Raw genomic sequence first — 27,396 nt, forward strand, 5'->3', positions numbered from 1 at the left:
ACTATGAATTAAGTGTAAAAATATAAGGAATGTATAACAGACAACATGGAATATGTATGGCTAAATTAATATGATCATTTGATCTAGTGTGGAAGATGCATGCGGATTTAATTCGCAAATCATTGAACCATATTCAATCTTGCCACATATTTACATGTCTATCCTGCGGAACTAAGGCGCTAGAAGTAATTCCGGCCAAGTTCATGGGGATACATGTTTTAGTTCATACGTTTTCCATGACATATTAAATAATAATTAGATCTTTATTGTTTACATTCCTCTAATAAAATTACAGTAATTGCCCCTAGCTTTATTAAATAAAACGGGGAGGAATGTAGTGAAATTGCATATGTAAACAAGTCCACTATGACCTTTCACCCTGACCTCATAGCTATCCACCCATGCCGGCACGTTTCCTACCGCAGTCGAGAATTACCAGTCAAACCCTTCACCACGTTTTCCTGTGTGTTATATTGTTGCATGTACAATGTACCTGTGTTTACCTACTATGTAAACCTGGGTGTTCGTCGCCACCTTTTATGGTAAGGTAGGTGATATTTATGCATAGTAAAATGCCTTATTTTACTACAATATCTACCGATGACCGAGTTCAATTTTATGTGCCTCTACCGATATCCGATACACATGACGAGATAGGAGATTTTTTTATGTAAACTTTGTTAACTGTTTAAACCAATGCGAACTGATAACATTATGCCAGACATGAAAGTGGACGTAAGGTAAACAATGTGAAATAAATTGAAACATTAAATACGCACACGACAAGTCAACAACGCACACATGTAAGCTTCAGTTGTGATTGGGTTTAACCAAATATCATAATAATGTTTATGTCAAAAAAAGATTTTATGTCAAAAAAATATTATAATTATTAAAATACATGCAACTTCTGATCTAAGGACCCGTTATGCATGTTATAAGAAGGATTTTATAGATGGTCATATCACTATGATTGCTCTTCTTCCTGAATAATAGGTTAAGCCCTAAGTGCCTATTGAAATTATTTAACATAAAGGCCTATTGATTGTTATGTTAAATAATATCTTGATTAGTTCTCCAAAATCACTTAAACTATTATGGAAAAATAGTTAGTTGTGGAAGTCAGCCATACTTTTATACAAAAAGTTCCTGTATTTTAAGTGAAATTATGTAGTCCCTAGCAACAATAAATTTAAGATCTAAGGACCCGTTATACATGTTATAAGAAGGATTTTATAGATGGTCATATCACTATGATTGCTCTTCTTCCTGAATAACAGGTTAAGCCCTAAGTGCCTATTGATATTATTTAACATAAAGGCCTATTGATTGTTATGTTAAATAATATCTTGATTAGTTCTCCAAAATCACTTAAACTATTATGGAAAAATAGTTAGTTGTGGAAGTCAGCCATACTTTTATACAAAAAGTTCCTGTATTTTAAGTGAAATTATGTAGTCCCTAGCAACAATAAATGTTTAACGCACTGTTTTCTTTTTTCTCTTTATAGCAAAAACTAAATGATAATTTGATTAATAAATTAAATTTGAAATAAAATAAAAAGGATTAGATTTATAGTCAACCTACATTTATCATACATGTATGTAATAATATGAATTTACAAAATATACAGCCTTCTCATTCTCAAACATAGGTTTTCACACACATGTAAAACACCTTTTTAATTGTTTATGTAACATGTGCCTGATAATACACATACTATATTCATCAACATATGTAATGAGAGCTTTAGAATACAAGTTAACCATAATTTATTTATGTACATTAGTATATTTAATGTGTGGTTTATAATGCACATAAACTATATATATACATGACATTTGTGCTTTATAAAACACATGTAAACCATGAGTTCATTAACGTACGTGTAACATGTGGTTGACTATACACATGTAAACCATGTGTTCATTAACGTATGTGTAACATGTGGTTGACTATACACATGTAAACCATATGTTAATTAACGTACGTGTAACATGTGGTTGACAATATACATGTAAACCGTACGTTTATTAACGTACGTGTAACGTATGGTTGCACATAACATATGTTACACGTACGTTTCACGTACGTAACACATACGTGTATTCCAAACATTCGTTTAACGTACGTTATGTGAAACGTATGTAGTCACACATATGTTATACGTACGTTGTACCACATACGTGAAACGTATGTTTGCAATACACGTATGTGATACGTACATTTCACATACGTGATACATGTGTTATGTGCAACCATATGTAACACGTACGTGGCACAATCTGCTGTGTATATATGATATGTACGCCGTCTATTTCAAATGCCCTAAATATATAATTTACATGAAAAGGGTACAAATTTTTTTGGTAACCCTTTTTAAAGTTTTGGATATTTTCCTAAGAAAGGCTTAGTTTTTGTTATACCTACAGAGATTTAACAGAAGTTAAGGTTTCGTCAAAGGTCAACATGTCTAAAAAATTATTTTTACAATAGCTCCAAAACTGTGAGTGGTATAAAGTCAAAATGTTTACAATTTATAAATATATCATTGATTAATGGGTAGAAAGTATCACTTGATAACAAATATTTTAAAAATATATATTTTTTGATAAAAATTTTATCAGAAAATGTGCATATTTAAAGAGAAATGCACCTGCTTAATTCTGTCCTTTTTGTGAAAACCATCACTGCAGAAATAATATATGTTTATCATTGAAGGGCAAGTTGGACGTGATTGGTCTCTGAAAGTCTGTTATTGAAAGCATGACATGCATAAAGACAAGACCCCTGAAGAATCCGCCATTTGCATTGTACTTTCACTTTCAAGTCTTAACATTTGGACAAAATTAACAGAGAAAACAACTTTACAGAGGCTATCCAAGTCCAACGTGCCCTTCATTGATAAACATATTTTGTTTCTGCAGTGATGGTTTTCACTAAAAGCACGGAATTAATTAGGTGCATTTTCTGAAAAAATATGCATTTTTAAAAAGATTTTTTCTCAATTTAAATATTTTTTCCAAGTATTTTTTATCAAGTGATACTTTCTATCTGTTAATCAATGAAAAACTGATACAATATAAAAGATTTAACTTTATACCTCATATAGTTTTGGAGTTATTGTAAAAATAATTTTTTGGACATGTTGACCTTTGACGAAACCTTAAAAAGCCCATTTAAATTATAACGAATTTGCTATTGCTTTAAAAATATGCCCAAAAATATACTAGTAATATGCAGTTTTACAGGAAAACATATTTCATATAGGAAATACTAACGGATCATCAACATCCCCTTTTCTCATTATTATATACAGTGCATACAAAGAAAGGAAGTTATATCCCGTCGTCATCTTGTTTCAGCTTTTCAATATTTTTCTTGTCTGAGATAAACCCAACATGTAACTGTAATGAAAAAAACTGAAATTATAACTTTAAGGTTGTTTATTGGAAACTTTTTGTATTCCGTTACAGGTAATTTAGCTTCTCAGTATGAGGCAATTACTATATAATATTGTTGATTGTGAAATATTTTGCTCTTATTTAAAAAAAAAAGCATAACTTAAATATTTATGAATACTAATATCTTATATATGATATAGAAATCCTAGATTTACAATAATCAACAAAGTCGGATGACGAAGTATTGATCACTACATGTATATTTTAAGTCATGTTTTTTTTTTTGTTAAATTTAAAAGTAAATTATGAAAAATGAGGTAGATGATAAACATTTTAATTATTATTATTGCATGTATTTCCATCAAATGTATTACAGTCACTTATTCGTCGTTCGTTTTTGTCATTTTTTTTTTATTTCTCTTGGTTCTAAATTCGAAGGTTAAAGGAAAAAGAATAAAACTAATTCGCATTAAATTGGGAAAAAAACAAACAAACGAAAAAAAAACAACACGCAATTGTCTGCTTTACTTTTGAATATAATCACCCATGGTCTCCTTCGTTTAAAACATATTTTTTTTTAAAAATGACGAGCCTTAAATACAGACAAGAAGTACAAAAATCTGATAGTCTCCTTGAAATAGTTGTAGTTTCTTTTTTAATTAAATAAAGCATCAAAAATGATTGTTAAACTGTAATAATTCCTTGGCGTCCAAAGAAAATTGAAGAGGTGGGCTTTTTGCTTTTTGCTTTTGTGGCTGTGGGGTGGGATTTACACTGCAAACTGTAACTACTGAAAGTTCGGGGGGGGGGGGGGGGCTAAACCTAAGCTCCAGTGTTAAATGACTATGTTTGGTAATGAATCAAAAACAAAGGGAAGTCCCCTGAATTTTGTTGAAAATATTATTCTATATTTATCACTAGCTTGAATACAATCTGGTCATAATAACCTCTCTGCTAAAATTTAGAGCAAATTTTGGTTGAAAAACAACGCGTAGCAGGCAGTACATTGCAAAATAGGTGTATACAATATACAATTATATCCGCCAGGAGTCTTTATCAATCATGCAAGTTTGTGGTCTGTGTCAATTTCCTAAATGTACAAGCGACAATTCAAACCAAAACCGCATGAGAAAAAAATACAAAAAAGTGTACTTCTTAGGTTATAAAGCTTGAGAAAAAATTGAAGATGAATGTATTATTCTGAAATACTATACTAAAAAATTTTTAATATGAGGGATCGATAATAAAAAAAAAACAACACAATGATGTACAATTCAAAAAGGGTTTTTTTTCCTAAAATTCTTTTTAAAAATAATTAATGCAGGGTCTATCTCAACTGACTGTCGATTGCCAGGAGTTTTATACCAAGGAACCAAAAACGTAACAGAAAGTGGTAGATCGTGTCAAAGATGGGATGCACAGAGCCCACACGAACACGGTTATAATGCGTTTAGCCTTGCAAAAGAGAACTACTGTAGTAACTTCGACAGAGAGGAGCCATGGTGCTTTACCAATTACACGGATGTCCGCTGGGAACTTTGTGGCGTGGAAGTGTGTGGTCAGTTTATTTCTCTTAGAATGAAAAAAACAACTATTTTAATGTTACATGAGTTTGATAACCTAAGAATATTTATCTTTTAAATATTTTTTTCAGAAACTCCGTGTCTCAATCAGTCTTTTTATACAAAAGAAATAAAGAGCCAGTGTGCTTCTGATATCCCAAGTGATAGTGAATATTGTAGGTCAGCGATTTATATCTAAATAATTTAATTTTAGTTGTAACACTTCAGTTGATTGGATAACAGATTTATTTTTTTTGTATAACATAAGTTGCCTACGTCACAATGAGTTCCGTCAAAAATGTATTTCTCCGCTAGACGTTTTTTAAAATATGTTCAATTTCAAGATATCTTCGGAGAAAAAAAAAAATATTATCGTGTACACTGAAATTGAATTATAAGGAATGAAGCTTATATTAATCCATTTTTATAAACCGCTTCTTCATTTTCTATTTAATACATGAACAATTAATCTAGTAAAATTTCATTGATGTCATATGCATATTTTCTAGCTATATATTAAACCTTGTCTCATGTTTGAAGAAGAATGTTGAAAATCTCACTGATTCCAATTGTCCCCAGATTACATGGCGATCTATTGCTCTGCAAATAAAGGGGACTTTAGAAGACTTAATAGGGAAATCAATCTCTCAATGTAAGTTTTAACTTTACTCAGTTTTTCTTCTGAAAGCAATGTAAAAGGAATGGCTATTTCTAAAAGAAAAATAAAACAGTACTTGATTTCGAAAGCAAGTAAAAAAGAAATCAATGTCATATAAGTGAAATGAAAATCTCTAATCATTTTTTTTTCAAAGTTTTTCAAAGATCTTTCAATTGCAAAAAACATATTAAATGGAGTTTTAAGAAAGATAGTAGAATGAGGAATATTTAAATACCAAATAAAGTTGAACAATTTTACAGATTTTTACATATTTGAATTTTAACTTTGTGTATAAGATACAATAAAAATAAGTCAGTAACTAGATACAAATAAATTCATCTAAATTTCTTCATAAAAAGGACACTCCATCATACAAAATCAGGATCTTGCTGAAAAAACCTAAATATCATTAAACTTTCTTTCAATAATACAATTGAAATTTTCTGCTTTGCAGGCATTCCTTCACCATGTCGAGATCCTAGTATGAAAGGTAATGATTTTGTGTTGATTGACTTTGCCAGACAATGTTTCGCAGAATTCATCGGAATTACAACAGATGTACCAACATTATGCCGGTATGTATTCACAACGTATCTTGATATGACAAAATGAACAAAACAAGTTTCATTGTCTTACTTTATTATTTATTTGAAGTTGTTCCATCTAAGTATAAATGAAATATATTAAATGACAACACATTAGAAATTTAAATTTATTTCTGTAATAATTAAATTGCTTTTTAAATAGTATTTTTTTTTTATTTTATTTTCCGGCTTCGATTTATGTAAGAATTTATATATATATATATATATATATATATATATATATATATATATATATATATATATATATATATATATATATATATATATATATATATATTGAATGTTTTAATAATAGTATAAAAATTATCCAAAATGTGAAATTAATATACCAGAATATGGCAATACTTAATAACGTCTTCTCATCTCATTTATATCTAGAATTTACCAGCGGATTGGGCATTGTATTATATCAAAGGCACAAGACAGTGACAAAACGAACTCAACTTGTCTCGTTAAGGATAAATTAAGTATGGCTAACAGGTTTATACCTCTTTTCTCTGCACAGCTACAAGAAAATGCTAGTGTTTGTAAGTATTCTTCAGGACAATGATATTTTCCCAAAAACATCCCATTAACTTGAAATGAAAAGCAAAGAGATATCTGGCACATTTGCTTCATATTTGAATAATTGATGAAGAACTAAGAACTAAAATTCATGATCAACTCGATGTCACATTATCTTTCTAAAATGAGATGGAACTCTGATAAACAGGTTGATGGCATAAAGGTATTTACAATATCATTTAAAGTCATATTTAGATTTGGCTAGGATTGATACATATCACTGCAATCTGGCTCAAGAAGAAAAATTGACCTATTTTTTTCATACAGTTTCCTAGGCCATATTTACACTGAATTGACTACAGTAATAAAAACAAACTACAGTATTAATTAGTCGACAGAGATGTTTGCTACACCATGTTCTTTGACGTCCATGTTTGCTCCACGAACAGTTTATTGTTTCTGTAGACTTTTTATCTACGTTTTCCGATCGTTTACTTCATATTTAAATTCAAAACGGATCTCTCTTACTTTTCCAGGTGTCAAATATTTTTATTCTGAATTCCCTGCACCACTGGAAAATATAACAGGTAAACATTGATATATCCTACATTTATACAATGTACAGTATATATATATATATATATATATATATATATATATATATATAGGAAGCACAGAGAAATTCACTTTTTTACAAGGATACTCACTTCCGCCCCAGCCCGGGGTTGAACTCTCGACCTACGGAATCTGTCTGCTAGCAGTACAGGACAGCGCGTTAGACCGCTCGGCTATCTAAGCAAGTTAAAAAACTTGCTTTCGATGCCGATGGAATTCTCACAACGCTGTGTAGCGTAGGGCAGCGTTGTGAGAATTCCATCGGCATCGAAAGCAAGTTTTTTAACTTGCCTAGATAGCCGAGCGGTCTAACGCGCTGTCCTGTACTGCTAGGAGACAGATTCCGTAGGTCGAGAGTTCAACCCCGGGCTGGGGCGGAAGTGAGTATCCTTGTAAAAGTGAATTTCTCTGTGCTTCCAATATTAATATTTCTTCCCTTAGGGCAGGTATATTAGTTTAAGAGTTGTTGTAATTTGTGCTATATATATATATATATATATATATATATAGTGTGGTTGCCATGACATCTCAGAATTTAGACCACAGATGAATAAAACAATATTCCACTTATAAAGCAAATAAAATATAATGCAAATAAAAAGTTGTTTACTGCACAAAATTAAATTTTTTATAATATAAATTTTAGGAGAAAATAATGGTATAATCCTGTCTTTCTTATAGTTCCAATTTGAAAATTTCATATATTTAAATTAATAGTCTATGTAAATTTATAAAGTGTGATTTTACAAAACAACAGCAACATATGACGACAGTCTGTGTTCTCTATAAACCCTTTTTTTAATATAGATACTAAATTGTCTGCAGGAAGTAAAGAAACAAACACCAACTTTTCCCAAACAGCAATTTTTCGTAAGTAGACACTGATAAGTCTCTATTGTATTTTTAACATAAAGCTTTGATGGTACGATTTTAAAAAGGGAATTATTTTCTTTCAAATTAAACAACTGAAATCACACAAAAGCATTTTTCTTTTAGTTATTTAAATATTTTCTGAGTTTAATTTCTCGCATTGAAATTTTCTAATTGTAATAATTGTGTCAAAGATTTTATTAATACATGTATTTGTCGTTTGTATAATTTTTTGTTCTGGAAATATATTATTTTACAAAATAAAAATGTATGAGATTTGAACAAATGAAGGAAATAATTTTGTATTTTTCTCAGAGCAATGTAAAGCATTTAATGTACATAATATTAATTATATGTAATCATGTTGTTACAATTCATGTATGTTGTAGTTGCGGTTGGATTTGCAGTTGCACTGATATTTGCTATCAGTTTTGCAATCGGCATATACAAAATAAGGTCTGTGATCTTAAAGTTCCGTTCAAAATTGGATTATAATATAATTCAGAAAAATTAAATACAAATTCAGATATGCATCTTGTAAAATATCTTTTGAACATTTTCTCTTTCTTAATTTCATGGACATTTAACTATAAACTAAAAGCTTTTTATTTCATCCCGTGCTGCACGCTGCACGTATTCGAGAAACTTTGTCAGGTATCTGTCTTCGTCGTTGTTGTTGCAAATTTTTTTTATTATTCTATCTTTTCAAAACCATTGGACTATTTCTTATTTCAAAATCATATAGAGCAATAACATTGAGAAAAAGACGGAAAGAATTGATGCGCCTGCCAAGTATTCCAAAATCAAAAGACTCTCCATACGAAATGAAATTTACCAATCCAGAGAGTCCGTATTCCGATCCTGACTATGAAATAATAGAGGAACAAGATGAGGGGTACGAACATTTGCCCGGACCCAGAGAAAACACTTTAACTCCAACAGTCGAAGCTGGTCTATATATAGATCCTGACAACAAAGACGGGACATATTTAGATGTAGTGCATAGCGAAAAAGAACCTAATGATTACATTAACGTTTCTCCTTACATTGATTTAATAGATGATACAATTGACGATGCTCTGAAATCAGAGGCTGTGGACATTTTACAATCAGAGAATACTGCTGCAATAAACTTACCTGAGAAAATGGAAGTGGAAAAAAAAATAGAGAGTAATATTAATGAGCTAAAAGAGGATTTTTCCACCATGAGTGTGAATAGATTTTGAATACTGCATGATTGTTTTTTTTTATTCCGGATAAAAAAGATTGGATGTGAAAAATTTAAACACAAACTAAGTATATATTCCTTTTTTGTAAATCTCAGAAGCAAACGTTACAAATAATAAGACCTCCATCTTTTTTATAATAAGCTTTATAGACTGATTGCATAAGACTATAAAAAGATGAAACATGTTTCATGTAATAAGTGTTGTCGAAATTAAGACTAACAAACCAAAATATAATTTCGAAAAACTTACCGAATCAATAAATTATATGCTATGTTAGTTTTAATTGTTCATTTATTATAGTCCTCTAACGGTGAAACAGATGAGGATTTCAGGTTTCCTCTTCATCTGTCAATCCGTCAAGTTGTCTAACTTCCGTCTGTCCAATCTAATAACTAACTCAATAACAAAACAGACTGCTTTACTACGTTTACGTTTTATCACAGATACTTGGTAAAGCTTAATTTACAAATTGTTATTACAATTCAAAGGTTTAATGGCAAGCAAGTCTTTTTTATTTTTTTATTCATTATGATACGCATGAATACCCAGATTATTGTTTTGGACCAAGATATGCACATGAGAATTGTATTCACAGATATTCGGGAAAAATGTAAAATGTAGCCAATCGCCAACAAAACGCCTTGAAAAACTACACAATGTAAATTTATAAATTATTATTTCTTAAAATTATTAACAATGAAATCGTCGATCCGTGCCTTATATAAGTCTGAAATGGATAAAAATTGTCAACCGAAGTGAAAGTCAAAAATTCTATATTTCTATAGTATTTTGTGGTAATCATTTAGCTGATTGGTTGTCGGTGATTAATTCTGCGTATAAATTTATTCTTAAGTTAGACGAAATAGTCTAGTCGATCGGTTAATAATGGGAAAGACCATCTGTGTTTACAATATTTTATACACAACAACTGGGCGCAGTGGGTATAAATTCCACCTTTTATGTAAAGGTAGATTTAAATGAAATTCAATGCCCATCCCAAGGAGAAAAATGTACATATTTTAAGGGCTTCAAAATGTGGGGTGGTGCCAAATTTAACTAAATGGACAAAGGGGTGTAAATATGGTACCAATACTAAATTTCATCCAAAGTTTGTTTCTATTTTTGGTAAAAATAGTATTTCTCATAGATACACAAAGTAGTGATTACGTTCTTGCAAAAAGAAAATTGAATAAAATTTAGATTGTTAAATTTGCCAATTAACTCGGGGCCGTATGGTACATCATCATTTGGATCCACTTTTGAAAACCATATACTCTGAACACATTTTTATGATATATCAGTTACATGCAGTTTATATGCTTTTCAAAACCCTTATAAACTGATACATGTATATACTTGAACTATAAAACATTTTGTTAACATTTTTTGCATGATTTTAGTTTGTAGTATAGTGCATTATCATTGATTAGATTCAAATACTGCAAAGAAAACAATTAACTATTAAATTTATGTTATCATATTTTGCCATTATCAAATTTACATGCATGTAAGTATCAGTTAATTCTAAATTTAACAGATATCTTTTTTTTCAACAATTTCCAACAGTATAATAAATCAATGTCACTAGGGTGTTTAAAACTTAATTAAACAATGTGAATAATTTAATTCAAAACAATATTTACACGTGATTTTATACTTAATGTGTATAGTGTACGATGTGCATGTGGATAGAAGATAATTACATGTACCCTATACCGCCTTAAGGGTTAGCTTAACACCGTTGAAGCTTCTACTTTAGCATGTAGATATACACTCAATATTTTCGTACATTGCCAATTCTGACTCTTTCCTTGTGTGTGATTACATATGCACAAGGTGCGTTTGGGTACAAAATCAAACTAGAAACCATATACTGTGAAATCATGAATTTGCGTGGGGTTTGATTTTCGTGGTTTTCGAGGTACGAACCAATATATTTAGTTTCCTATTCTAGTTTCACAGAGTCTAATACATCTGTTTCATTCTTGGATATTTCACTTGAAAAAGACAAGGGTAAGCTAACAACCAAGCTCTATGATAAACGGGATAACTTTAACTTTTTTATCGTCAACTTCCCTTACTTAATTATGCAGCAATACACCTTAATGACCTGCATGCGGAGTTTATCTATTTCAGTGGATTCCATACACAAGAGCATGTTCTACGTATGAAAATTTTCTAAACCGAGGTAAATTATTAAAAAGCAAGTTGATGAAACAAGAATATCAGAAGTCTCGTTTAAAGTAGTCATTTCGAAAGTTCTATTGTCGATACAAGGACCTTGTCAGCAAATACAATGTAATTTATCATTGAGTCAAATGCTGATTGACGTTTTTCATACTAATTGTCAATTATTTATACACTGAATTGACGACGGATTTTCCTGTTATTTCCCAATTAAGACAAGGAGCACACGGTGGGTTTGACTGGATGACATGGGATGCTCACTCCTTCATGGCACGTAATCCCGCCTCTGAAGTTTTGGAGGTCCTTGTTTGCTCTGCTCCTTTTTTATGTAGTTTTATGGACTTTGATATTGAATACCGTTCGCTTTATTAGTCCATTTGCATATCATATCGGTAAGAAAGTAAAATGTTCATTGTCTCCAACCAAGAAAGTATGACCCATCAAAAATAGGTTATTTTACAGTATTCAGTAAATGACCAAGAAGGGACAAACCAATATTATAAACAAATGTAAACAAAACATCAGCGAATATATATTTTCGGGTGAGGATGGTAAGAGGGGATGCAGGGACCCCCCTTCAAAACTTTTACTGAGCAACAATTTTTACTTTTTGGCAGTCAGTTTTCCCTGATACTCATTCCTCTTAAAATCTATCCTATAAAAAAGACATTATACATATTTTTAGGCAACTAAAATTGATAAAAAGAACATTTCAAATTGATACGACTGGTAAGATTTAGTTACATTTTAATTCGACTTCTCTCTTGTATTTGGCTAGGACGTAATTAAATGCAAACAAGTAATGAGCTGTATAATTTTATCAGTGAATCATTTAATAAAACAAATATTGCTGGTTTTTTTTTTGGTCAATACAATGATTTAGCCAGCCATCTTCGAAGTACAATAGCCCCGTGGGATCCGGGTTAGAATAGGTCCTCAGTAACCCCTTGCTTGTTGTAAAAAGCGACTTACTGGGGCGGTCCTTCGGATGAGACCGAATAAACCGATGCCCCGTGTCACAGCAGGTGTGGCACGATAAAGATCCCGCCTTGCTCAAAGGCCGTAAGTGCCGAGCATAGGCCTAAATTTTCAGTCCTTCACCGGCAATGGTGACGTCTCCATATCTGTAAAATATTCTGGAGAGGGGCGTTAAACAGTATACAATCAATCAATCGAAGTACAATATTCAGCTCGTCCTTTGGGATCATTAAATATTGTACTCCTCATATCGCTAAATCACTGTATTGACCTAAAAAAACAGCAATAATTGTATAATATTTTAGCGAATAACAAAAAGTATATATATAAAGAGTATTCCTGCAATTTGTTTTGTAGCAATGTGCTTTAGCGAAAAGTCAACTCGAAGAAAGATATTTTTTTTTGGGGGGGGGGGGGGGGGGGGGGGGCATTCTCCAGGTTCTAATTCGGGATTGCACAGTATGTACACTAAAAAGTTCCCTTCGTGTTGATTACAGCAAATATTTCTAGTGCAAATATTGCTGTTCGAATAATAAATCAAACCAGTAGAATGCCATATTTTTACTTTGAAAATAGTTATTTATACTGAAATGATTTAGAAAACCATCGTGACCATCATCCAAGGAACATAGTGGTGCCTGTATCATACTTTGTTTTTATGATGAAAGGGTGTTGTTTTCCGGTTCTTTTGCAGCAATATTGCATTTTCCTGAGTCATCAAATGCCTTAGAAAACAATTTGAGAAAACAATATTGAAAATTAGACATCACACGTGTAAAATCATCATAAAATATTAATCAAAATATGATACTAGGTTTAGAGGAAAAAAGTTAGACTGATAAAATCTTATACTTACTGTATGTTGAAACAGAAAAAAAATATAAACCTGGTTTTTATTCCTTGATAAAGTTATTTGATCATTAATGACTAAACCTGCACACATGTATCTCAAAGAAAAGGGGGATAAGTTCAATGAATTGCATTTTGTGGTATCAGGAATAAACAAACTCACATAATCAATACAATGCGTGAGTTCAGCCACTTGACGCCTTTCCTCCCTTGTAACGGAATTGGAGACGGTATAATAACTTACATGTAATAATGTGTGTTTGTTTGTGTTTGTTTGCGAGTAAGTGAGTATTAAAAAGCTGTTTAAATTAAATGTGACGTAATTTATATCAAATTGTATCGGGATTGACCTTTAAGCATTGAATTATCATTTTTTGAAAGATGCAGTCTCATAACTGCAATGGTGTGTGCAAACAAATTGAGTAACGCGCGTTAGCGCGTTATGAAAATTTGTTTGCACACACCATTGCAGTTATGAGACTGCATCTTTCAAAAAATGACAATTCAATGCTTATATTTACATTTTTTAGCCCCTGTATTTTCTGCAATTTTGAATTTTTTAATTAAGATTAACGCCTTATCCTTCATGTAAGTTACAATTGATAGAACAGCATTTGGAACAGCTTTAACCAAGTTTCCCGCCTGAGTTTGTTCGCACACAAACCAAAATCCGCAAACGAATATAGTGCACAGTAAAACAGATAACAATGATCAAAGTTTTCTTTATTTTTCAATCTAAAATGATAAACTATATTTTGGAACAAAGAAATACAAATGAATAGTATAAAAAACATAAAGTTTTCGCTTTGTTTAAACTGTAATCACGTAGTCCCTATATTCATACACCAGACAGACTTAGGTGATTTGGTCTTGTGTGTTATGCGTATTTATCACTTTTAATTTTATAATGCATTTTATAGGGGTCAAACAAAGTAAATGTAAATATATACATATGTACTTTGCAAGGGGATACTCCGCTTTGCAGTGCCCTTGTGAGTTTTAGTGTTAGTTTTTATAAAGCAATTATACCTTGAGGCATTGTAACGAAATGCAAGACACCCTCTGACTTGAAAATTGGGTGAAAAGAGCATTCTACAGTTTCCGTTTCAACAAATGCAATTAGCTTCAACAGCGCATACATTCTTTTGATAACTTCGATTTCCTATCTTTGGCCTTTTTTTCAATTATTATGATTAAATAAATTAATTTTAAAAAAAGGTTTTACTTTAATTTTTTTTTATTTATGAATTTCAAAATGTCTGTTTAAGGTAGTCAGATCCTCAGGTTTTTAAAATTAGCAGTTAAGTAATCAGAACTACTCATAAAAGTATCTCTGAATTCACAAAATTATGTTAATTTATCCACAGTATTTCTTGAAAGTAAAGAAATAAAGCTAATCATATTATATAGGAAACATTGCCAAATCTCCATTATTTTTGCAGAAAAAAGCGAATTGGAATATCAGCAATGCATTTTCTAATTGCAATTTGATCAACAAATATATTTTAGCTTACAAACGATAGGTATCCAGGCATTCAGAGAAATTGCCATGGTTCTTATTCTTATTTGGTATTTTTTGTCTTCTAATTCGGTCCTGTCTTCTATAATACATAGTGTAAAAGGCTTTTGCTATCATTGCAAAAATCACAAATCACTTCTTATTTTATATCATGCTAACAAGCATTGGTATCTAAGGTTGCATTCAAGAAATCTTATTTCTATAAAACAGTATTATTTTTCCCCCTCTTATAGGGTACAAATGTAAACTTTTATCAGACCTTTTCTGAAACTTCTAAAAACCTTGAATCTTATAAAGATGAATAAACTGAAAATTGTTGCATGACAAAATTCATTTTCAAGCTTCATTTTGATGCATTTCAAATTAAATATAAACCTTTTGGTGTTATCCTTCCTGGCTGAGGATCGGATATCCTTAACAAATCGAATTTCTTAAAGATAATTGTGACAAATTCTGAGTATGCTGTCAAGACTCCTTACCTTTCTGTCACAATCTTGACCAAGCCATTCTTGTCTCAGCTAATCAATTCCATCGGAACATCTACCAACCATTGGACACCATTTACAACCGAACGAATCATCCCGAGTTAAACAGGTTGTACAATCCTTGGCAACATTACAGGCTGTAAGCAGGTATGAAGACATGAAAGCAATTTTGTTTGAATAAGAAACAATTAAACGAAAAACTGAATTGGAATTCTATGAATATGGGTGCAGTATAGCAAAGAGATTTGCATAAAAGTTCAGAAATTTTAACGATGACATTAAGGTTTTTTTCAGCAGGAGGCTTTTGTCTTTATAGCTTTATTGACTTTAATTATGATAATGGTGTCAGTATGATCAATATTTATGTTATTTAGAGTTTAGTGTTGAAATATGAATTTTTCCTTTAAAAAAGTGCCGTAAAATATCTTTAGTATTTATTTGATTTTTCAATTACAAAAACACTTTACATGGCCTATATATCAACTACCTGAAAAATAATCCCGCTTCGTGTTCATGTTCTTCTTCGCCCTATAACTATAGTCCTGCTGGACACGTTATTACAGGTGACGTAAAAATAGTTCGTAATGAGGACCTTGGATCACTTATTTTAAAAGGTCCTAAATATTGGGAACCCCGATCCTTCAACTGGCGTTGGAATTTCATAAATATTATGGATTCTGTTGAAAATTACGCCAGACGATGGGCCAGATATGAAAAAAAAAGACATTGACACCTTGTCAGAATGGATTAAATGTATCAGATCCATGTTAAAGTCACGTATTAAAAGATTGAGGGGCAAAATGAAAACCATCTATCCTTCTGTGTTCAATAAACCAGAAGTGAAAAAAGAATTACATATATTACACGATCAGTACGTACTGGTTCCTGCCGACAAAGCAGGTAACAACATTGTCTTCGTTTGTAAGGCTCATTATATTAATTGCATTCTAGAAGAACTTGGATTAAATTCTACAAGTGGTAATCCTACTTATACTCATACTTCTCTTTCTAAGGAAGAAATTCTTCAAAATCACCTGTCAGTTTTGAATACTTTTAATATTCCACAGAGCCAAAATGAATTTGAACTATCTTATATATATTGGATTCCGAAACTTCATAAGAATCCTTACAAACAAAGATACATTGCAGGTTCCAGTAAATGTTCAACCAAGCCTCTTTCGTTACTTCTCACTAAAATATTGACAGTAGTTAAGGAAAAACTTCAAGATTACTGTACAACTATATATTCAAGAAGTGGTGTAAATCAGATGTGGATACTTAAAAATTCCAAAGAACTTTTGGACATTTTGAAATCACAAGACTTTACAAAAATCAACAGCTTAAAAACTTTTCGACTTTTCAACTTTATACACAAAAATAAATTCCCCACGACAAATTAAAATCCAGGCTTTTATGATATCATTGACAGCTGCTTTTTCAACAAAAATGGAACTCGTAAATTTACTTACCTCGTCATTGGTCATTTGAAAAATTATTTTGTTAAAACAGATTCTGATTGCACACATAAGTACTCTGAAGTTGACATCAAGAAGATGCTTGAGTTTCTGATTGACAATATCTATGTGGTTTTTGGAGACCAGGTATTCCAACAATCTTTTGGAATTCCCATGGGTACAAATTGCGCTCCGTTATTAGCAGACTTATTTTTATATTCATATGAAGCAGAATTTATGCAAAATCTTATACGTGAAAAGAAGAAAACACTTGCTGTGGCCTTCAACTTGACATTTAGATATATCGACGACGTATTGTCAATTAATAATGATAATTTCCATTCCTACGTCGACACGATATATCCTGGTGAGCTTGAGATAAAAGATACCACACAGTCCGACACTTCTGCTTCTTACTTGGATATTTTACTTGAAAAAGACACTATTGGTAATCTAACAACCAAGCTATATGATAAACGTGATGACTTTAACTTTTCTATCGTCAACTTCCCTTACTTATGCAGCAATATACCTTCATCACCTGCATACGGAGTATATATATATCTCAGTTGATTCGATACGCAAGAGCATGCTCTACGTACGAACAATTTCTTAAACGAGGTAGATTATTGACAAGCAAGTTGATGAAACAAGAATATCAACAGTCTCGTTTAAAGTCATCATTTCGTAAATTCTATGGTCGATACAATGACCTTTTGACCTGAGAATACCATTTTCGGTTGGCGGCGACAAATTCTCATTTTTCACTAAACTGCCAATTCTGACGTTGTTCTGACATGTCAAATATAAAAATTCTCTAGAAAGCCAAGAAAACGTAAAATATTTCTGACTTGGTTTACTCATTCAGAAATGCTCCATTTGATAAAATTTATATCATACTTCAGAACTTGGGTTTCCATATATGTGTAGAATACTAAGGGATATTTTTTTTTCTTTTCATATTTTTCTCAATATTTTGTATCCAATTTTAATAACGTAGGCTTTATATCAAATATGCATATATATAATATAAGATCCTCATTTTAAAAACCAAGTAATACAAGTAGCGATATCTAAGAATTGAAAACGAATTTGAACCATCTCATAGTATGACCTTACTGTCATTCTTGTCTTGGAGATAAACACTTTTCCATTCCACTACAAACCTATCACCTGTAGAAACAAAGACAAATAATAAAATAATGATGAATACATATTTGTGATATATTTCTATTATATAAATATGCGGAGAGCAAATATCATCAAACCTGTATGACATTTTTTACAGGTCATACATTGTATGTCATTATACGGCGCAATAATATATTCATAAAATGACTTGCTCTGCTGACCAATTTTAGCATAATTTCATGTATAAAATTTAAGAAATTTAAGATATTCTGAAAATCAGTCATTAACTAATTGAAAATGCTCACAGATATGTCAATGAAGTCTTAACGTGAAGTGTTTGTAACCACGATAATTCTTCAAACTATATCTTGGAAGATCATGATTACTAAAACCATATTACATTGGGAAATTAAGAACATTTCAAAAATTTTATTTTGGAAATAGGAATAACAATTTAGGAAATGCAAATAAAACACCTACACTGTATTATGCATATTTCTATTCAGATTTTAATCAGCAAAAACATTTTAGAATTAACAATCATATCTACGAGGGCTGTTAGAAAACTTCGCAGACAAGTTCTTCTGCGAACGCGCTATTATAATGAAACAAGTAAAACACCCAGGTTAAAAAAATAACATATTTTCCAATTAATATACAAAGATTTAATGTTTTCTGGTAATCCTTAAAAGCATACAGCTATTTTATATTGATAAAACATGCTTCACGTAGCATGCTTCGTTTTTGCACGTTCACATGACATAGACATTTTATTGATGTTAAAAATTGCACGGTTGAGGCGCAAAAATATTAATAATATTTTGCCCGTCGCTACAGTAGTCACGAAACGTCACTTGGTGAAATTTTAAATTAAATTGGAAGGTATATGGCCCTTTATAACAATTTATAAATAATCAACGCGTAAAAATAAAGCCATGAATGGGAACGTCATTGAACGTCATGGAGCACAGAACCACTAAAAATTATGTGTGCATACAGGAAAATTTCTTAAAAAAGACTTAAATGCTTCTAGATGCTGCTGAAATTGCTTTTACGTACACAGGACAAAAGTATTAAAAAGGTAGTGGCTTTATAAGAATGGAAAGATTTACATTTTCAACAATCAAGTCCTGCAACATCGCATTTCCACCTTATCATGCTTATTGCATATCACGGACGTTTTGCCAATGGATTTTTCATTGATTTCATACCTAATCCCCTAACTTCGCTGACCCCTTATTTTTAAGATCTCACTAATATCCGAAACAGCTAAAAAAGTCTTTATAGAAGATAAGTAACATGTCCTGATATAAATATTTGATTTTTAAGTAGAAAAAAATAGAAGAAAAGTCTAAGGATTGAAAGATATTTAGAACTCTGAAAAAACTTAACGGGTTTGAAATTTGTTTGTAGCGTCACTCAAAATATTTCGTGAATCCTATGACCACAAATTAAAAACTTTTTTTTTAATTTTTAAATTGTAGTAAATGGGCCTGATTTTTTTTACATACTAATAAACAAAAAATAGAAATTTCATCAAACATAAGTCACAGTTCACAGTTTACAATAGATTTTCAAGAAACCAATGGTTCCACGAACTTTTCTAACAACCCTCGTATATATCCAGCCTTTTGAGGAGATTGCAATATAAAGTTCTTTAGTTTCTTCCATTTACTTTGATCATTTTACAATGCATAAAAAAGACTTTCCTATCATTGCATAACACCACACATTGCTTTTTATTTATTTCATGTTCATAACGATTGTTAACTATGAAATTATTAAATTTAATTTAAAAAAGTACTAAATTGCAAAATATAATTTTAAAAACTTTAATTGGATAAAATTTTTACTTTTCATTAGACCTTTCAGAGAATTTAAAAGAATCTTGAAGCTCATGAAGAAGTATAAAATAAAAAGTGTTGTATGAACGCAAGGAAGATTTATTATATTAGGTTTCAAGATTAATTTTAGGACATTTTGAATTTAATCATAAATTTAACTTATTCGTCCTGATTGAGGATCAAAATACCTCAACACATTTTCATTCGTAAATAAAACCCAAACAAGTGCTCTAACTATCCCTTTCCGACCAAGATCCCTCCAACTTTATTATTGTCCCCGCTTGAAAAGTGGGGGTAATTTATTTTTGTCCTCTTTCTGTCTGTCTGTAAAGTTCGTTTCCACACGATATATCAAGAACCCTTTGAGCTTTTGTAATGAAATTTAGCATAGCAACTCCCTATAAATGACCCTATTGATTTTGAGGTCAAAAGGTCAAGGTCATAGATAAGCATTATATAAAAATAATAATAATAATTGTCCCCGCTTGAAAAGTGGGGGATATTAATTTGGGATTGTCCGTCCGTCTGTCTGTCCGTCCGTCTTTTTCTCTGTTATAACACTTTCGTTTCCACACGATATCTCTAGAACCATTTGAGCTATTGCAATGAAATTTTATATAACATTTCCCTGTGGCTTAAGAAAGACCCCTATTGATTTTGAAGTCAAAAGGTCAAAGTTCAAGGTCGTAAATTTATTCATTCTGACTGTGTGTAACACTATCATTTTCGGGCGATATTTCAAGAAGATTTTGATCTTATGCAATGTAATTTTATACCAAAACTCCCTAGGACCTCTCTCTTACCCCTCTCAAAGTGCCCCGCCCCGTTTGTTTTATTTAGTATTTATAGTATTACGTCGCTATTTTTAGCACATGGGCATGAGGAGAGTTATTGCGTATAAAACAGGTTCGGCGGACTAACATCTATTAGAACTGTTTAATAAAGGCTTAAGAAATCAAATACCATGGATTGTGTAAAATTTTGACAATTCCAAACATGAATATATACATGTATGTGACTTTACTTCTACATATACTTGATTCCATGTAAAGCGATTCCGTGGTCTAGTGGAATGTTTCTCGCTTCCAATGGTATATTTTATTTGCTTCAGTATATATGCATGTATACATTTAATAATTTTACAAATTCAGTGAGGGGGATCCGACTCCCCCCCCCCCTCCCCTCGAGCTGCACATGTTTAACTTTTTCCGCAATTCTCTGAATAGCTTGTGTGGCGTGTTATTTTTGAGCATTGATGTTGATTCTAACAAACACAGAAAAAATGCAAGCATGCATAAAGAACTGGTTTTATATATATATATATATATATATATATATATATATATATATATATATATATATATATATATATATATATATATATATATATAAGAATATATAGGATAGAGGGTAATGATATCGGGCATTGGTTTTTGCTTCAATAAAATGCAAATTCTGGGTAAAATATACTGCTTCAGATTATATGCATTTAATCATTTATTCAACAAAAAACTCAAGTACCTGAGTTGGCAATATATATCTTGGTAACATTATTGCCATAAAATCTGAATTTAAAGTTCAGGTCAACCCGCTGCAAAATAAATAAATAAATAAATAAAATGTCACATATCGTTTTCAACATATATAAGCTCAGTAAATAAAACTGTTTTGTTATGATATATTCACCAAAATGTTTGCAATGATATATTTTCGTTGAGGGGGACAGTTTTAAAGTCTTGTCTTTCAGTCATTTATTTAATTAAACATTTATATTGCTTTGCATTTAACTGAACAAAGTCACGAAAAATAACATAACATCACTTTGTTGAGCTCCGGATTATTTTGCCTAACATGAACTGACTAAAGTCCCAGGGGAAACGTTTAGTGAATCATATGGAGATAACAACAGTATTCAAGCTCAGAAGTCCATTAAACAATACATTAAAATAAGAGCAGAGAAAACACGGACCTCCGAAACATCAGAGGTGGAATCAGGTGCCATGGAGGAGTGAGCATCCCTTGCCGACCGGTCACACCCGCCGTGTGCTCCTTGTCATGATCGGAGAAAACGGAAAAATCCGTCGTCAATTCAGTATATTAATAATGGACTAATGATAAGCATGAAAAACGTCATTCAGCATTTCAGTCAATCATAAATTGTATTTGCTGACAAGGTCATTGTATCGACCATACAGCAAAATTAACAAAATGATGACTTTAAATGAGGCTGCTGATATTTTTGTCAATGATTAACCTCTTTTTAGAAATTGTTCATACGTAGAGCATGCTCTTGCGTATCGAATCAACTGAAATATGTAAACTCCGTACGCAGATGATGCTTACATTAGCCTTTCTATAGTTCTTTACAAGATCTTCATGTCCTTTTGCATTGTTCAGGTCATCCCAATATTCGTTGAAATCAGGAGTTTTCATTATTACTTTTGAAGTGTAATATTCATGATTCTCGATTACCTGTAATAATTTATAACAATTACCAATTCTGTGTATCAGTATCAAAGTAATATAATGAGTCAAAATCATGTGTTTCTTTTCAAAATAATTGTTTCACAAAAAAGATCTAAGTGAAATATACATATTGCAAGTATTTGGCAACTCAGCTGCAAAGTTAAGCATTAAAAGAGCTGCATGTTGTACATGATTATGTAAATCTGGATAAGATATTTGTTTTTATATGTAAATGTCAACGACATTAAGGTCATGCGACCGTTATTTTCAATGTAAAGCGGCGTGTAAACAATATTGAATTGAATATAGGTAAACCTATAAAACTGTGAAGATGACTTTTTATCTATTCTATATATCTAAAATATATATCAATATTTGTTTAATTTACTTACTACATTTCCAGTGTATTGTGGAGTTTCGTTAGATTTTGTTTTGTTAAAGTCTTGATTGTCAGCGGTACGGAATATACCACTGCTAGAGTTACTAATCTGTCTTTTCTTTAACATATGGTGGCGTTTAAATGATGTAATGATTTCATCGTCAGTTGATTCGCCATTTTGCAATGTATGGAAAACATCTAAAAAACAAAGCATTTCTGTTTCTAATTGAAGGTCTCGTTCAAAGTTCAAACAATACTTGGGGTTTTTCATTAACAGCTCAAGATTAAAAAAATTAAATCAAGATTTCAAGAGTTATATGTTTAGAGTTAAAACTAGAACATCTCTTGAAATAAAGGTCAACAAATAAATGAGCAAAATCATGTGTTAGTGTAATGATTTTTTAGTATTGGCTTAATGGTTTTTATTATAATTGTTGTTTCGAATGTGAAACGCTGACCGACGGCAAATAGACAGCTGTTTCAAAGTGTCGATTTCCTGTGAGCTATGAATATTTTAATTACTTGTCGTGGAACCACTACATGTGATCGGTTATAAAGATTAATAGATGGCATCATTATGCTCTTTGCTCCGTAGCAAACACATATAAATTAAGAGTTGTTAGGTCTTGATGGAAAGAAAGGCTAGATGTGTAATGGTTATTCCTTCATCCCCTATATACGGGGTACATAATTATCAAATAATTAGATACACAAGAACATTCTTCACGTATGCTCCTTGTCATTATCAGGAAATAACGGGAAAATCCGTCGCCAATTCAGTATATAAATAATGGACTAACGCATGAGAAACGTCAGTCAGCATTTGATTCAATGATAAATTGTATTTGCGAACAAGCTTAAGGTCATTGTATGGAAAATAGAACTTACTATTGGCTGACATTTTTTTCAGACACAAATAATTTCAGTGATAATTTTTATAATTTTGGGCAAATGAGTGATTCTGGAGCGGTTGATGATGATTTAGTTCAGAAAGACAATGGGGGAAATGGCTTTAATAAATCAAATTGAAAGACACTTATACACTTCTTTCAATAAGAATGACGAAATTTAAATTCTATTTCTTTTGGTCAATGTAAAGAAAATAATCTTCTATTTTTGAACCAGTTTATATTTGATAAACCTCTCTCAAATCAACTAATATTACGCAATGCATGTCGGATATTTGTATTTATTAAGTAAATGTAATAACAATTATTGACATCAATCTGTTTCGGTAAATTAGAGTAACCAAATGAAAAGCCTCATTGATACGTAAAAAATAAAAAAAAGGATTAAAAAACATTTAATAAAGTATACAAAGGAGCAGTCTTACCTTTTTCGTAGGTGAATTTCAGCTGAGAACATACAAATACATGTAATAAAACTGCTATTTTGATGTTCATAGAATACAGAGTCGCCATATGGATGTTATGGTATCAGTTTGCAACTGCAATTTCGAGCAGCCGCAAGCAAATATTTATACTGAAACAGTTCTGATGACTTCATATACTAGAATTAATATCACTGCAATCGGATTTTAAAGACAAAATTCATCAAAATGACAAAACGCTATTTAAAAGCCTCTCTTGATATTGACCTTTTAGAAAAGTATTGGTATCATTTAAACTTTTGTTCTGGACAGCACATTTAGCAGATGGATTTAAAAAAAAAATGCATGTCGGCCATGACTAATTACTATATGAAATAATAAAGCTTTAGAGCGACAGAAATTTTAGCATTTGGTATATTTTTGGCAGTGTCCAGTGCATTCGAAGTGGTAAAGTGGTAAACAAAACACACGAAAATGCATATGGCGACGTTTGATAACGTTACGGCGCACCGGATAGCAGTTCAGTTTGATTTAAAGTTTGTAAAGACACTTTTTAGAGACTTTATATGAATACAGAAGGACAAAATATGGAAATATTACCAGATCTTTAAATGGGAGTTTTCTTAGCGAAGACTTTTTTTTTTTTAAGTCGTGTCCCCGGCTAATACAAAACATACGGACAAACTGCTATTGTAACAACAAAAGACGCTGTAACCGCCGAACGTCGATATATGATTGTGTATTAGTTGAATGATGGTGAGAATATTACTAATAAATCTTCAGAAGATCGCACATGTGTGCCAGATTGGTTTATCAATTGTTTATGGAGACTCAAGTATGCGAAGCAATGGGATTTCTAAATTTAAGTGGGACTTATTCAACTTTATTTTTATCGACGATGAAACGTGATGTTTCTCTGGACACTTTGACGTTATCATCTGTGCGCCTTTAATAAGAAATAAGGCATATTAATGTCAAACCTTATAAATAACTGCAATGTTTACTGAAGTGTGACCAATTCATATAAAAAAAAATAAAAATCGCTTCTATTCCATTAAAAAAAAATTCATTTTTTTTCTCGTATTTTTGTTTTTTACATTTGTACTAATTACACCGTTCGCGGCGTGAGGAACTTGCTAAAGCAGATAGTATGGCGTCTGCAGGGGGATCGATTGGTGAAATCTGAATAAATGAAAACAATAAAAAGCATATGAATTCCACTCATGAAAAATTGTTGCAAATAGATTAACAAACATAAAAATGTTTACGATAGATCTATACACGACATTAAATTAGCAGCATACAATAAGTTGAATATTGCTCTACTAATTAAACTATGCTATTTAAAAGCCCCTCTGGTAAACCGGAAGTTGAGTGGATTTGGTATGGACACTAAGGCACGGGATGATTACTAGGCGATATGAAAGTCAATGGTTGTTTGTAATTTGACTTTTAACTGGAGGACTACTCCACATTTAGTGATAAAGAATTTCATATCTGGGCGAAAATGGAAAATGGTTTTCGGACAAGAAAGTCAGTCAAAGGTACTTCATGATACCAGTTAAGACATATGACAATCCCACTGTTATGGAAATAATGACATATTATATACACAAGTACCGATCGGTAAATGTTCAATTAAATTAATAAGAATTAACAAGTGGTGCTTTAGCAATTTTGTCTAGTGTATATATCTTTAATAGATTCCTGATTTTACAATTTGTTTTGTTTTGATTTGTTTTATAATTGTATTGAAAGTAAATGATATCTTTGAACAGATATAACTTGTTAATGTCGCAATTTCGTAACATGTAAATACTGTTAAGAGCTTTATCGAGAAGTTACATCAAAAAACATTAAAAGACGTCATACGTGTTCGTTATTGTGTATATGGACAAAACGAGCATGATTACACTATATGGAGAAGCTAAACAGTTGTATGAATAATAGCTAATAGGAAAACCAATAGATAAATAAAAAGGTATTCGTCATTTTTATTTCATTGATCAATTTTGTAAATACAATATCTTCAAACTTTGCAAATCTGAAATTTTCTTGAATGTTTTAATATTATGAGTTTCAGTTCAAAAATGGAAGTATTAAACTGACTATTTTTGATAAATAAACGGTATGCGTAAATGTGTTTTTAAAGAATTAGAATTATTAACAATGATTAAAAATGTCATTGAACAAAATGAGCTTCAGAACAACCATCACTTCCTTTTTGAAATGCATATCTAAATCATTTTGAATATGGATCTTCTAGCCTTCAATATAATAACATTGTATTAACATTTAAAGGGAAAAACACATCTCTATCTACTTTTAAACAACATATTTATATCATTATATTATTATAGTGATGACATATATATGATTATTAATAAATTTGAATAAATACCGCATGCTTAAATGTTTCTCGGCGCACTAAAAAAACCTTCTTTCGTAGAAAATGAGATAAAAGAATTGTATAGCAATTATACATGTCCTCTGCAAGAAACATTGTTTTGGAGATGAACTGCACTTTGCTGAATCATCAAATGCCTGAAAATAAATAAAAATCGATAAAACAGGGCTTTTCATGTAAATTATATTCTATATTTACACTACATCTTTATTTTTTAAATATTCATATTTGAAATATAATAACGTTAATGCGATAAGACAAGACATATTTTTATATGGTTAGAGAAAGCCAGTTTGCTTTACTATGCTTATTGTTGTTGTCAAATGATATACAGTTATATCCCTGTCCAAATGGAAAATATATACGTATGTGAGTGAGATCAAGAACAATTTTTAAATACAGAAATTGGATCTGGTACGATTGAATGGATTTGTGATTATTGTATTGATATCTGGTGCGGAGATTCGATTTTAGATCAGAATGATATTGAAATGTTAACAAAATTGCCTATAGGTGTCAAATTTGCGCACGTAAACTTATGCGGCATTCTTAACAAACTTGATCAAGTTAAGATTTTATTAAGGATAGAATATTTGATGTTTTGGCTGTTATAGTGAGCAAACTTGATTGTAATATTACCGATTCTGAGATTCAAATACATGGATAAAAAGTTATAAGAAGGGATCGAAATCATCGTGGGGGTGCGTATCTTTATAAAGGATAAAATGGATTGTAGTGAACATATATAAGGATGAAAACCTTAGAGTTTATGACAACAGATATTAAATTCTTATTTCTCCAAAAATCAGTGTAGGAGTTGTATACAGACCGCCTGATTCAAACATGCAATGGTTGGACGATTTCGAGCAGCGGATTGAAGATTAATCAATCACCGGCACTGAACAAGTAATTATGGGTGA

At 31.2% G+C, this 27,396-nt stretch overlaps 1 protein-coding gene across 2 annotated transcripts; it reads left to right on the forward strand.

Annotated features, from left to right (window-relative positions):
- The first annotated feature begins 3,335 nt into the window (after positions 1–3,335).
- LOC134257875 (uncharacterized) lies at positions 3,336–9,723 on the forward strand. Of its 2 annotated transcripts, none has more exons than XM_062740453.1 (5): positions 3,336–3,476; positions 7,270–7,320; positions 8,174–8,218; positions 8,608–8,674; positions 8,964–9,723. In XM_062740453.1, the coding sequence occupies exons 1-5, from the start codon at positions 3,413–3,415 to the stop codon at positions 9,442–9,444; spliced, it is 708 nt and encodes a 235-aa protein (XP_062596437.1). In that variant the 5' UTR covers positions 3,336–3,412; the 3' UTR covers positions 9,445–9,723. The 2 variants fall into 2 exon arrangements, with proteins under 2 accessions (XP_062596437.1, XP_062596438.1); XM_062740454.1 differs by lacking the exon at positions 3,336–3,476 and adding an exon at positions 6,613–6,756.
- Positions 9,724–27,396: the final 17,673 nt, after the last annotated feature.

Source organism: Saccostrea cucullata, unplaced genomic scaffold, assembly GCF_032062105.1.
Source record: "Saccostrea cucullata isolate Sc308-1 unplaced genomic scaffold, CSIRO_AGI_Scuc_v1 ctg2912, whole genome shotgun sequence".
Taxonomy (NCBI): domain Eukaryota; kingdom Metazoa; phylum Mollusca; class Bivalvia; order Ostreida; family Ostreidae; genus Saccostrea; species Saccostrea cuccullata.